We start from the raw sequence: 13,392 nt of genomic DNA on the forward strand, positions 1-13,392 counted from the left end.
GGGTGTGTGTTCTTAGTTGCTCTTATCATACAGGTGCATCTGGTGTCTGAGGTTTATTTCTCATTTTGTTGTGACCATGATGTGTTTAGTTGTGACCATGATGTGCACATAATGAAAGACAGTTACACAAGGGCAGTCAAACGTGAAGCTTAATATGCATGTAGGAGCATGTGTGTGTGTGTTCTGTGTGTGTGTGTGTGTGTGTTCTGTGTGTGTGTGTGTGTGTGTGTGTGTGTGTTCTGGGTGTGTGTGCACCAATGTGTTTGAGGTCTATTTCACATGTTGTCTAGTTGTGACCATGATGTGCACATAATGAAAGACAGGTACACAAGAGCAGTCAAACGTGAAGCTTAAGAAATAAGAAAAACTATATAAGAAATGTATAACTAGAATAAGAAATAAGAAAATGAACAGTGTTCATATGATACTTTGCAGGAAGAAATATATATTTGCAGAGCAAGCTCAGATCAGTTACCTGAAGAATAAGTGTTTATTCATATTATTGTTCCAGTCAATGATCAAGATATCAATGCAAATCTAAATGACTAAGCTATAGAAAATTACAATGAATTAAAGGCTGTAAAGAACCGTGCACTATTGAAGACTTAATATACTGACAACATTAATTAATAAGATGCACTCAGGAGGAGCCCAAACTACACTCAATGGCCAAGTGATGTGATATTGGCACAGTCTCTGTGTAATAAACAATTCTTTGAGACGGTATAGTGCTCAAGTTGAAAAAAGACATTTAGTTCCCACTTCTCAAGACATCTTCAAAATTGAATTGAATTGTTTATTACAGGCTTCAAATTAAAGGAACTTCTTTGGCATTAATGATTCCATAATGAACCACTAACATCTATAAAATATTTCCATTACATAAAAGTTCCTTTATAGTGCAGAAATGTCTTTTGAGTATTACAATTTTGTTTTCTTTTTGCTTAAACGTCTTATTTCTGTTTTACAGTATCTATACATTTGATCTGATTGTCTACACTCACTCAGTGTTTGTCTAAAGTGTGTTTACATGCAGGCGATTGATTTTAATATTCAAGTTAATTTAGTCATTTGCATTGTCTTGATCATTGACTGGAACAATAATTTAAAATAAATGACATTTCTTATATAGTTTTTCTTATTTCTTAAGCTTCACGTTTGACTGCCCTTCCCTTATGAAACAAAAATATATTGCAGTATATTGAAAAATATCATGTAATATATTAGGCATATATTCTTATATATATTTATTTTTTCCAATATATTGCAATATTTTGAAAGCGGCAATCATTTCTATATTTTGCAATATATAATATAATATTTGTATCATCAATATATTATTCAATGTATTCAAATATATAATATATTTGAAAATAAAAAGGGAAAATAATATATTACAATATATCACAATATATTTTAAGAAATATATTGATAAATATATTTTCCTTTCGTAAGGGTTGTGTAACTGTCTTTCATTATGTGCACATCATGGTCACAACTAGACAAAACAAGAAATATACCTCAGACACCAGATGCACCTTTATGATAAGAGCAACCAAGAACACACACACACACTCATATGTTGATACACACATCTTTGTAGTTATACTTCTTAATAGCCATATAGGGTATTTTTTACCTCTGATTAGTTAGTCTGATTAGTCTATGTTGTTGCATGAATCTGTGTTGTATAAATATGTCCCGTCTTCCTTCATAAAGTTTAGAATTTTATGGTAGTGCACTCTCTGTGATTGCTTGATCCATTAATTAATTTCATCAGTATCTTGATCCATCAGGCAAGGTCTGCAGCAATGCATCACTTCATTTTCATGATGTTTTCACTGCTATTCATTACTGGGCTGCAGGTGAGCATTCAGACTGTAGAAAAACGTGTTGAGCGAAGCATCGACAGACAGTATAAATCTGAGCTGACCGTGCCGAATGGAGGGGGCTGGGGGTCGTGGGGTCAGAGGGACATGTGTCCAGCTGGAACGTACGCTGCAGGATTCAGTCTAAGGGTAAGCTAAGAATCGACTTACAGTAGTATGGTGTTTGTTTAATGCTTGACCGTGTTGGTGCTGGTGACTGAAAGTTGAAGGTTCAAACCCTTATATAATTAAACTCTAGAGATTGGAGTTCAGATTACTCCTTTTCTCTTTCAACTTTGTCCTAGTGTTGTTGTTTTGTTTTGTTTTAAGGTGGAAGCTCCTGTTGGTCGAGATGATGACACTGCACTCAACGGGATCCGTCTTCACTGCATTGCATCTAAAGCCTCATCAAACTCGTTTCGCAGCTACTCCACAATTCAGTCAGATGTAGGCAGGTAATGGTTCTACAGAGTGATGTAGCAGGTTTGCAGTTATTAAGAATTGTTATGATGAGAGTTAGTTTCTTCATAAGCTAGAAAAATTAATGTTCTTGAAAATAACATTTGGTTTGATCAATAAAAGTGTTTTTTATTTTTCTTCAGCTGGGGTCAATGGACAGATATCAAATGGTGTTCTTCTGGATTCTTGACTGCGTTTCAGCTGAGAGTCGAACGCTCTCAAGGAGATGGTGATGATACGGCCGCAAACAACATCATATGAGTTTGTGCTTTTGTGGTGTGCTGAAAATCCTTTAACCTCAATTGGTTTTATTAATTTTTTTTGGTTACCTAATTTTTTTTTTTTTTTTTGGAACTGATTGATTGTAGGCCTCAATGGTCTGCGCCTCAGTTTTAGAGTTAAAAAAAATTATTTGTGGATAATTTGGTCAATATTAACTAAAGCTGAGTAGCCACTGAAACCAGTTTTGTGCTACAGGCCTCTGATCAAATTGCAAGTTTCAAGAGATTGGTTTGCCTTGTTTTGTTAGTATTGATGAAACAACATATTTTATTATAATGTTGTTACATCCAAATGTTTTCAGGTTCAGATGCAGTGAAGGGACTTTACAGGGGGACGGCACAAACTGGGGTGACTGGGGCTCCTGGAGTCAAACATGTGGAGGAAAAGGGATTTGTGGTCTCAAGACACGGATAGAAGTACCTCAAGGACGAGGAGACGACACCGCTCTCAATGACATGATCATGTTCTGCTGTGATTAAGGTGATGTTAACACAAACAAACACTCGGATCAGAACAACACTGTTTGGAAGATCTAGTTTATCTGAGTTTGGCTTTTGTTTCAGGTGTTAGAGGACGACAAGAACAGCAAGAAGATCAGATGGATCATAATTGATCAGCATACTGATATGAGCTCATATTAACCATGTCATACAACAGCTTTTCAAAAAATAAAACCTGAGATGTGATCAGGACCTAAACACAAAGCAGAGGCTGACAGTTTCTCACTTATTGTGTCTCATCAGTTCATGCATTACACCATCCACAAACTCAATACTCTACAATAACTGTAAAGCTGTAAACCTGCTTTTTTCCTGAGGGAATAATCAGTGGGGCTTGTTAGATGAGGCCACAGTAAATCTTGGGGTGGCACAACAAAATAATTAAAAGTTCCACTTAATGTGTGTTATGCATATTTACTTTTGTTTCTGGCTAATGTATTAATATGATTTAAATAAGCAATTATTTACTTTTTAAAAAGTGTAAGTCTTTTAAATAATTATACACCAGCAAATATATGGACAAAACCAAAAAAGGGACAATATTAGTCTAAAACACTTTACAGTCCAAATATTCTCTTCATACTTTCATTGTACAAATTCATAGGACAGGCCATGTCTAAAATGAATAATGAACATCTAAACAAAATACATTAAAACATAGAAAATGAACATTTTAACAGAGCTACTCGCAACTAATCCATATCCCTGCTTTATTAGACCAAAAAACTTATAAATACAGCTTTATTCTTCTATTGCTGTGTCTTTTTGCAAACACAAACAAGTGTGTTCCTACAAGTACCTAGTCATCCATATTGACAACATGTTTACATGGCAGATTCATGTTGACATGTTATGTGCCAAACTTCAACCAAGATTGAACTTTTTGAGGAGACTCCGCCTTTATGGTGTCAATTAAAAAATCATGACTGAGTTTTACCATGCTGTTCTAGAGAGTATAATCAGGCATGGGATTCAAGCTTGGTATGGCAATCTCTCTATACAATAAAAAAAATCTGACTTTCTCAGATTGTCCGGATTGCCATGAAAATCGTGGACCTCAAAGACTATCCATCTCTCCAAACATTATTTGAGCAGTCCGTGCAAAGAGGGGCTCATAAGATACTGGCTGATTCTTCTCACATTTTACACCCTGAGTACGTGCTTCTGCCTTCAGGTAGAAGGTATAGAGTGCCCAAATGTTGATTCAGTTGGTTTAAAAATTATTATATATGTGTATATGCAGCATATGATCATCTTAAGCACAGAAAAACTGTGCTCACATGCTGCAGTGCTCACAGTTAATGCAAGAGTTTTAAAGTTTAAACATCTCATGGAAATCCTCCCTATACTGCTCAAGAAAGACAGTGACTGCGTTTACATGCATCCAATAACCCATTCAAAACCGGGATATTAGCAATAACCCGGTCGCGCACGGCCATGTAAACACCGGCAAAAACCCGAATATGCTCATATCCCGGTTTTTAAAAACCGGGATGTTATACCTGGGGTACCCTCTTTCTATGCCGAATGTTTCAGAAACCCGAATAGTGACCTTAACCCGACCATAACCCGAATTTTAACTGCATGTAAACGTAGTCTATGAAGTTTACTAAATTGGATGGCATTTCCGCACCGCTGGTTTTCTTCCTTTCAAGAACTCGTTTAAGTTGTGGAATTTCGTATTCTAGATTCTCAGTGCTACAGTTGCATTGTGAGGCAAACAGACACATACATCTTTCTCACAAAACATGGGACTTCCAGGATTCAAGGCTTGTATCCCTTCCATTGTGATACAACTCTCTTTAGAAAACCTTCTTTTAATCTCAGAGAAAAGTACATCAACAATTGGAAAGAAGGAGCCTGTCCTAAATGATTCCTTATCTGTGCTGATCTGTCTCTGAGCTATTGGTGTAGAAATGTAATACCCCTTCAATCCTAGAGTTTGGTGTGACCTGATGTCCAGAAGATACAACATTGACACTGCATTGCTCAGTAAGAGTCCTTGTGTTGTCCCAAATTTAATTGAAGATAGAGCTCTCTCTGTGTCCATTCAATGTGTCAACAAGTAAATCAACAAGAGTAAAAACTATGCCCAAATTAATTTGTGAGGACTGTAAAATGTCCGACAGATGCTTGATCTGACCAAAATTTTTGGTGAGTGTATAAGGAGGCAAATAAACTAGAGATCTATTGGGGCTAAAAGACCTCTTGCTTCAACATCTCTGTCAGCATTTCTGTCTTCAGAGATTTGTTTAAGTAGTTGTATGATGGCTGGCAGTCTTTCCTTAACTGTTTTGCATGCATTATGCTACATGTCCACCGTGTCTCTATCAACCTTTGCAGTTTTCTTGGCAACCCCTTGATACATGTCTCTCTGCACCTCTATCAACATTTGGTGTAAATAGGACCCTTACATAAAAACGTAGAGCTTCTGTAACAGAGAAAAGAAACAGCTGGCTTCAGGAAGGAATTTCACTCTGTCAACCAATACCAAGTTTAAGCAGTGTGCATTTCAGCGTATATAGAAGGGTAATGGGGCCTCTGCTTTAATGCGTGCCTGCACACCTGGGTTTTTACCACTTGATCACCTGCGATGCAGAGGGCTTTACATGTGAGACAGGTTCCATAAATGTCCTGGAGGGAGGCAAGAGAGACACCAGTGATCTTCTCAGCTGCTCTCACTATGCGTTGAAGGGTCTCCCGGCAGGATGTGTTGCAGGCTCCATACCACATAGTGATGCAGCTCGACAGGATGCTCTCGATGGTGCCTCTGTAGAAGGTGCGCACGATGGGGCTGGGGCTATGGCTCTTCTCAGTTTGAGGAGGAATTAGAGACGCTGCTGTGCTTTCTTGGTCAGTGCTGCTGTGTTTTCAGTCCAGGGGGCGCCCTTTGTGATGTCCAAACCCAGGAACCTGGTGCTGCTCACTCTCTCCACAAACACACCATTGATGGTCAGAGGAGCATGCTGAGTGTGTGCTGTCCTGAAGTCAACTACAATCTCCATCTTCTCCACGTTCAGAGAGAGATTGTTGTCACTGCACCACCTGACCAGGTGGCTTACTTCACGCCTGTAGTTTATCTCTGTTGCTGATGAGATTCACTAAAGTTGTGTCATCCGTGGTCATGCACTTTAATTGTAAAGTGTAGTGCTGAAATTCTAATTTTGTAGTAAAAATGCCATTTAAAGGATTTTTCGCCGAAGCGAACCAGAGTGAATCGTACGCACGGCAGAGAACGCAGTACTCGTTTCCTTTTCTAGAGAGAACCAAGGTTACGTTAGGAACCGAGTACGTTCTCTTACGAGAGTTCTCTCGTACTGCATCTTAGCTAAGACGCTGCGGGAACCCAATGTAAAACTCCGTGCGTGCGGAGATCACACACCAATAAACCTGGAAGCGAAGCCCAGGATTTACAGTGCACAATCACTAGAGGGACTCACAGAGAGTCCTAGAACAGGAGGGGGGAACCCTCCGTCCCCATATCTAGCAGCGTCCGTAGACGTGACAATATGACATCACATATTCAAGGCAAGACTTGACTAATGTGGAAATGTGGGTCTGACGCAATACTGCCCATATAACAGTTGGCAGCGCATCGCGCTTGCGATCTCAGAGTTCCAATCAGGACACTGATTCAACTATACCGACAACAGCTTTGCTTGCATCCCACTAGACCACGCCCACGATGAGGCGACGCCTCTCGTGGAGTGCGCTCTGACACCCAGTGGGCCCTGAAGGCCCCTGGAAGTGTAAGCTAACGCTATAGCGTCAACTATCCATCTGGATAGGCTCTGTTTCGAAACAGCCATTCCCTTGGAACGTCCACTGAACGAGACAAACAGCTGCTCAGTCTGTCTGAAGACAGCAGAGCGAGACACATAAGCTCTTAAAGCCCTAACGGGGCAAAGAAGACTTGAGTCTCCATCCTCTTCTGACACCGACAGGGCAGACAGGGAAATAACCTGAGCCCGAAACGGTGTGTTGAGGGATTTCGGCACATAACCGTGCCTAGGTTTGAGTATGACTCTTGAGTCATTAGGCCCAAACTCCAAGCATGTCGGGCTCACCGAGAGCGCGTGCAGATCACGCGTGCAGAAGCGAGAGCCAACAAAAACACTGTCTTGAATGACAGATGTTTGAGGCTAATCGTGTGGATAGGCTCGAAAGGGGAACCTTTCATGGCCTCCAAAACCGTGAGCATGGAGGGGGCTCTGCCCTTATCCAACAGCTCCTGTAGGAAGGAGAGAACCTCCGTCACCTCACAATCGAGGGGTGAACGTCCCCGAGCTGTGCACCAGCTGGAGAATACTGACCACTTCGAGGCATATAGCCGTCGAGTCGACGGAGCTCTAGCCTGAGTGATAGTATTTAGCACTCCCACTGAGAGATCAGCGGGTAACCGTTAAGCGCCCACACATGGAGGGACCACAACTCCCATTGAGGGTGCCGAATCGAGCCCCTGGCCTGCGAGATAAATTAACATCTCAATAAGACAAAAGCTGAAACAAATCCATCATCAAGGCATTAATTAAAATATGGGTCCATAATCCACTGTTTCCTCCAGTAAAAAAGTGGGAGAGAAATCTGCACAACTGCAAAACAACTATGTGTGGTTGGATTTTGATGTGGGAGACAACAAGAGATGGACTTTTTCACTGGAGGAAACATTAGTTTTAACTATGATCTAACTTTAATTAGATTGTGGACTAAAATGTTTTCATGATGGATTTGTTTCAGCTTTTGTCTTAATGAGACGTTACACTGAGGTCCTGATGGTCTGTGGTCATTAAAAATTTCAAAATATTTTTCGAAAAGAGTAGAGGTGTTACTCCGGCATCCTGGCCAAATTTGCCCTTTGATCCTCGGACCTCGGTCTTGGACTCGAGTCCGGACTCGAGACATTTTTCTGTCGTCTCGGACTCGTTGCATTTGCACTCGGACTTGTCTCAGACTTGGCCATTGGACTCGCCAAGTCTTCTAGTTGGTCTCGACCGAGTCCAGCAAAAAAAAAATAAATAAAAAAATTCTCCTTCAAAACAAAATTTTGCATGATGTCGTGACTGAAAACGTGTGGAAAACGCTAGGCGCGCTGCTCTCCTTATCAATCTCCTACAATCAGGCCAGGAACACACTGAACAAAGAGATTAGAGCGGCTAAAAAGACCTACGCTAAAAAGTTGGAAGAACAGTTTACTTCCAACGACTCTACTTCAGTTTGGAGAGGACTGAGAGCCATCACAAACTACAAGACACCACCCCCTTGCACTGAGGCTAATCAACGACTTGCTAACGACCTGAATGAGTTTTATTGTAGTTTTGAAACCCCCAACACCCACTCTGACCATCTCCCTACACAACCATTAACACCTCCTGCAATCCCCCTCTCCATACCTCCTGCTCTTCAAATCTGTGAAGATGATGTGCGCCAGGTCTTCAAGAAAAACAAAAGAAGAAAAGCACCAGGCCCAGATGGCGTTACACCAGCCTGTCTGAAAATCTGTGCTGACCAGCTGGCCCCCATCTTTTCACAGATCTTCAACAGATCTCTGGAGTTGTGTGAAGTGCCTTCCTGCTTCAAACGCTCCTCCATAATCCCCATTCCAAAGAAACCCAAGATAACAGGACTTAACGACTACAGACCTGTGGCTCTAACGTCTGTCGTCATGAAGTCGTTTGAAAAACTGGTTCTGGCTTATCTGAAGGACATCACTGGACCCTTACTGGACCCCCTGCAGTTTGCGTACCGAGCAAACAGGTCCGTGGATGATGCAATCAACATGGGATTGCACTTCATCCTGCAACATCTGGATAAAACAGGGACTTATGTGAGTATCCTGTTTGTGGACTTTAGTTCGGCTTTCAACACCATCATCCCAACAACCCTCCAGACCAAACTGACCCAGCTCTCTGTTCCTAGCTCTATCTGTCAGTGGATCACCAGCTTTCTGACAGATAGGCAACAGTTAGTGAGACTGGGGAAATTCATGTCAAACAGCTGCTCCACCAACACTGGTGCCCCTCAGGGATGTGTTCTCTCCCCTCTGCTCTTCTCCCTGTACACCAATGACTGCACCTCTAAAGACCCCTCTGTCAAGCTCCTGAAGTTTGCAGACGACACTACAGTCATCGGCCTCATCCAGGACGGGTCTGCTTACAGACAAGAGGTTGAGCAGCTGGCTGTCTGGTGCAGTCTTAACAACCTGGAGCTGAACACGCTCAAAACAGTGGAGATGATTGTGGACTTTAGGAGAAACCCCCTGCACTCCCCCCACTCACCATCATGAACAGCACTGTGGCTGCAGTGAAGTCATTCAGATTCCTGGGAACCACCATCTCTCAGGACCTGAACTGGGACAATCACATTGACTCCATTGTGAAAAAAGCCCAATAAAGGTTGTACTTCCTTCGCCAGCTGAGGAAGTTTAACCTGCCACAGGATCTGCTGAAACAGTTCTACTCAGCCGTCATTGAGTCAGTCCTGTGTACTTCATTTACTGTCTGGTTTGGTTCAGCTACAAAATCAGATATCAGAAGACTACAGAGAACTGTTCGGACTGCTGAAAGGATTATTGGTGCTCCCCTGCCCACCCTCCAAGAACTGTACACATCCAGAGTGAGGAAAAGGGCTCAGAATATCACTCTGGATCCCTCACATCCAAGTCACCCCATCTTTGAACTTTTGCCATCTGGCCGGCGCCTCAGAGCCGCAAATACCAGAACAGCAAGGCACAAGAATAGTTTCTTCCCCCAGGCAATCTACCTCATGAACAGTTAAATGTTTCCCACTTAAACTTATGCAAAAAATGTGCAATATCCTTACATTTATTTGTTACCCCTCCATCCTAGAACATTCCTGCATCTCACTCAATCCTATTCCATTATCATTTATAGCACAATTGTTTATACACTTATTTATTTGCCAATTTGTAATTCTCCTTTTTTGTAATTTTTTTTTTTTTGGTCTGTGTGTTGTTGTCTCTGTGTACTGGAAGCTTATGTCACTAAAACAAATTCCTTGTATGCACAAGCATACTTGGCAATAAAGCTCTTTCTGATTCTGATTCTTATTTCCAAAGCACTCTGTAGCCTGCGCTTGCGCTCCAGTGGCGTCTGCTGTTGCTGGGCAACCATGACCAGCTCTCCATGAAGACGCAGAAGTTTCAGCAAAGAATAAATGGATTTCCAGCACTAGAAATCCCTTGCAGCAGCTCTGCTAATAGATTAATTTAAAAAATGGCTATCCTTGGACAGCTTTGATCATCTGTTTCTCCATCTTAGCTTTCAGTATTGTTCAAGGGAAAGGATGTGCATGACCAGCGGTGCACTTACTGCGACCTGGAAAGTTTAGATGTTTCTAATTAAATTTTCTACCTGTTAGATTGTGTTTTACACCTAGATAGCCTTAAACGTACCCTTTACAATAATGAAATACTAATTATTGTTGTACAGTATAGGGGTTGCAAGACTACTGATTTTTACTAGTCGATTTTTTTAATAAAAAATGCTTGTGTTACTCGACTACTCGTGGTTCATTGTAAATGAAAACACATTAAATAGTTTTTTTTTATCAATAAACGCTTGTTAATGTATAGCCTTATGCAACAATTACATATGTAAATTTTAAAAACTTTATAATTATGACATTACATATTTAAATTTTCATGTAACAGCCAGTATTTGTATCTGTAACAATCACAACATTTTTCGTATCTGCATTCGGATACAACGTCTTACAGTTACTTGATAAGACCGTTATGACTTTTTATATTTTTTTTTCGTAGTTATCACTGAACAAGTATATCGTGTTAAACTAAAATAATTATTAATTTCTAAAATAATATTTATCATGCAAGCAGAGAGATGTCATGATAAACGTTTAGTGATCATCTGAACACGACTGAATCAATTAAATGCGCACATTTTCATTACGCAGAACACTTTAATCGAGTCTTAATGCTTAGTGAACTTCACTAAACAGATTTGTGTGCCGCGCAAACCAGCAAAAGGTAAAGATACAAACATGCAAGACAACTAGACAATGTATCCGTATCTAAGCTGATTATTAGCCTACTCTTGAGAGAGAACTGATTTGGTTTTTGAGAGACTGAGACGCGCAACGCTGCTGTTTGATTGGTGCGCTGTGCTTATTCCATTCATTCGTATCATATCATAGCCTAAGCTTTAAATCATTGCCTTTTAAATATATATAAATACTATAACGTGTATGATGTATTATTATAGGTAAAATTACTCAACGCTCTGATTTCTGAGAGATGCACAGAGAGGCGACAACAATGCGGTGTTTGATTTGCGCTCTTTTCACTCATAAAGTTTACATTCATTCACTTCTTGCGCTGATCCCCTGGCTCACCTGTTATCTAGCAAACACCGGACTGTGCCAGCTTCAGCCGAGTATTCAGGCAGAATTATTAATTGTCCGTTATTCATTTTTTAAGCCATTATCGCAGCCATTCCGAATAACAGATATCCCAAGTCTCCCGGAAGTTCTGGGAGTCTCCCGCATAGTGAAAGCGGCTCCCTGAGACCCGCAAATTAGTTAAAATCTCCCGGAATCTAGACCGAGCGAGCAAAAGCACGCATGCGAAACAGATACTGTGTTTCAAACCGTAGCGCACGCACGGCAGAGAGAGAGAGGGAGCGAGAGACCTTGCGTGTGTGTGCTAATGTGCGTGTGTGCGAAGCGCATGTAAGACAGAGAGCATCCTAGGTATTCGGTTTCAGGCACAACCCTAATTATTACATTACATATTTTATTTTTTACATGCAACATAGATAAGGTCATATAGTAGGCTAACAGCCCCACGCAATATTGTAATTCTAAAATTCAAGTCGTACTTGCAAACACTTTGTATGCATTATGATTAATGCATGCTGGAGTAGTCATTTGTTTCCGACAGCGCAGAGTAGTCTATGCAAGCCCTGTACAGTATGACAAAAATGTTGCTGTATTTATGTGCGCATGCCCAGTAGAGCCAAACTTATCACTTCTAGCCTTAACCGCACGCATTTGTCATATCCCGAGCTTTGCAGGTGTCTGTGCACTGTGCCAAGGCATCAGTCATTTAAATTTTTGACCACAGACATAATGTCAGCAAAAGCATTATAGTTTATAGTTTAGATCCCAGGGTCGGACTGGGAGTAAAATCAGTACTCATTACCAGGGCCCCAAAGGAAGAGAGGGCCCTTGAAAAGTATGAATCTGAAATATATTTTATTTTATCTGGATATTTTCATGGGTGGGGGGCATGGGGGCCCATCAGGACTGCCTATGCATAGGGCCCGGGATCTTGTGTAACGCCCCTGTTAGCTTTAACCCTAATTATACACATCAAGCTCTTACTAGACACACTAATCTTCCAGGTGTGTTAATGCCAGTTGGAGCTAAACTTTTCAGAACATTGGCCATCCAGGATCTAGTTTGGAGACCCCTGTCCTACGGAGTTGTTACTTTGCACATGCTTTTGCCAACATCAGGTTGGCTTGATGTTGGACGTTCGAGAGTCTCAAATTTAAGGACCGTCTCTAAAGTTACATGCGATATTGGTATATACTTTTCTAACGTCAGTAGCATTTGAGGAGAATGACTTAAAGTCATAAAAACAACTGTAATTGTTCATCTGGGTGTCAGCTATAATGCACAGTTGAATTGAATGTTTGATATTTATTAAAATAAACTGTAAATCATATGTAAATTATGCTAGTTTTTCACATGGGCTCAAACGCAATTCTCAATAGCATTTGAGGAGAAAGACTTGCAGTCATAAAACAACTGTAATGTGTTCATTTAGGTGTCAGCTACAATGCACACCTTATAGATTTTTAATATATATTAAAATAAATTATAAATCATTTAGGTAAAAACTAGGCCCGTTTATCACTTTCAGGCACATTCCTGTGAAAGTTTTTTTTTTTTCAGGTTCCCTTACAAAAATTACCCATGGTTTTAACAATAACACCACAAATCATTGTTCTTGTAGCCATGGTAACTGCAAATTAACCATGGTTTTGTTACTTCAAATAATAATTTACAAATTATTAATATATTTTAATATTTTTTTTATGTTGTTGTTGCTATAAAAACAGACCTAAGCCATCAATATAGCCTTTAAAATGACTTAAAATGCATTATATAAAAAAAAATGAGGCAATAATGATTAGTTAATAATAACACTGTTAAAATGCATAATGTAGGCAAATACAAAATAAACAATTTATGAACATCTTATTACAAATGCCATGTAATTGCTGCTGTTACACTTACAT

The 13,392-nt window shown here is 40.3% G+C and overlaps 1 protein-coding gene across 1 annotated transcript; it reads left to right on the forward strand.

Annotated features, from left to right (window-relative positions):
- The first annotated feature begins 1,741 nt into the window (after nucleotides 1–1,741).
- Nucleotides 1,742–3,334, forward strand: LOC132116880 (vitelline membrane outer layer protein 1-like). The gene is made up of 5 exons (XM_059525746.1): nucleotides 1,742–2,018; nucleotides 2,199–2,323; nucleotides 2,471–2,585; nucleotides 2,912–3,089; nucleotides 3,173–3,334. Exons 1-4 carry the CDS (start codon nucleotides 1,812–1,814, stop codon nucleotides 3,086–3,088), a joined length of 624 nt encoding a protein of 207 aa, XP_059381729.1. The 5' UTR covers nucleotides 1,742–1,811; the 3' UTR covers nucleotide 3,089; nucleotides 3,173–3,334.
- Nucleotides 3,335–13,392: the final 10,058 nt, after the last annotated feature.

This window comes from Carassius carassius, chromosome 36, assembly GCF_963082965.1.
Source record: "Carassius carassius chromosome 36, fCarCar2.1, whole genome shotgun sequence".
NCBI classification, from domain to species: domain Eukaryota; kingdom Metazoa; phylum Chordata; class Actinopteri; order Cypriniformes; family Cyprinidae; genus Carassius; species Carassius carassius.

Excerpts from the sequence above, each read along its gene's own strand:
- LOC132116880 (XM_059525746.1), top strand. The coding sequence starts at position 1,812 with ATGCATCACTTCATTTTCATGATGTTTTCACTGCTATTCATTACTGGG. Across the intron at positions 2,019-2,198 it reads CTGCAGGATTCAGTCTAAGG|GTGGAAGCTCCTGTTGGTCG; the intron begins GTAAGCTAAGAA and ends TTTTGTTTTAAG. Across the intron at positions 2,324-2,470 it reads ATTCAGTCAGATGTAGGCAG|CTGGGGTCAATGGACAGATA; the intron begins GTAATGGTTCTA and ends ATTTTTCTTCAG.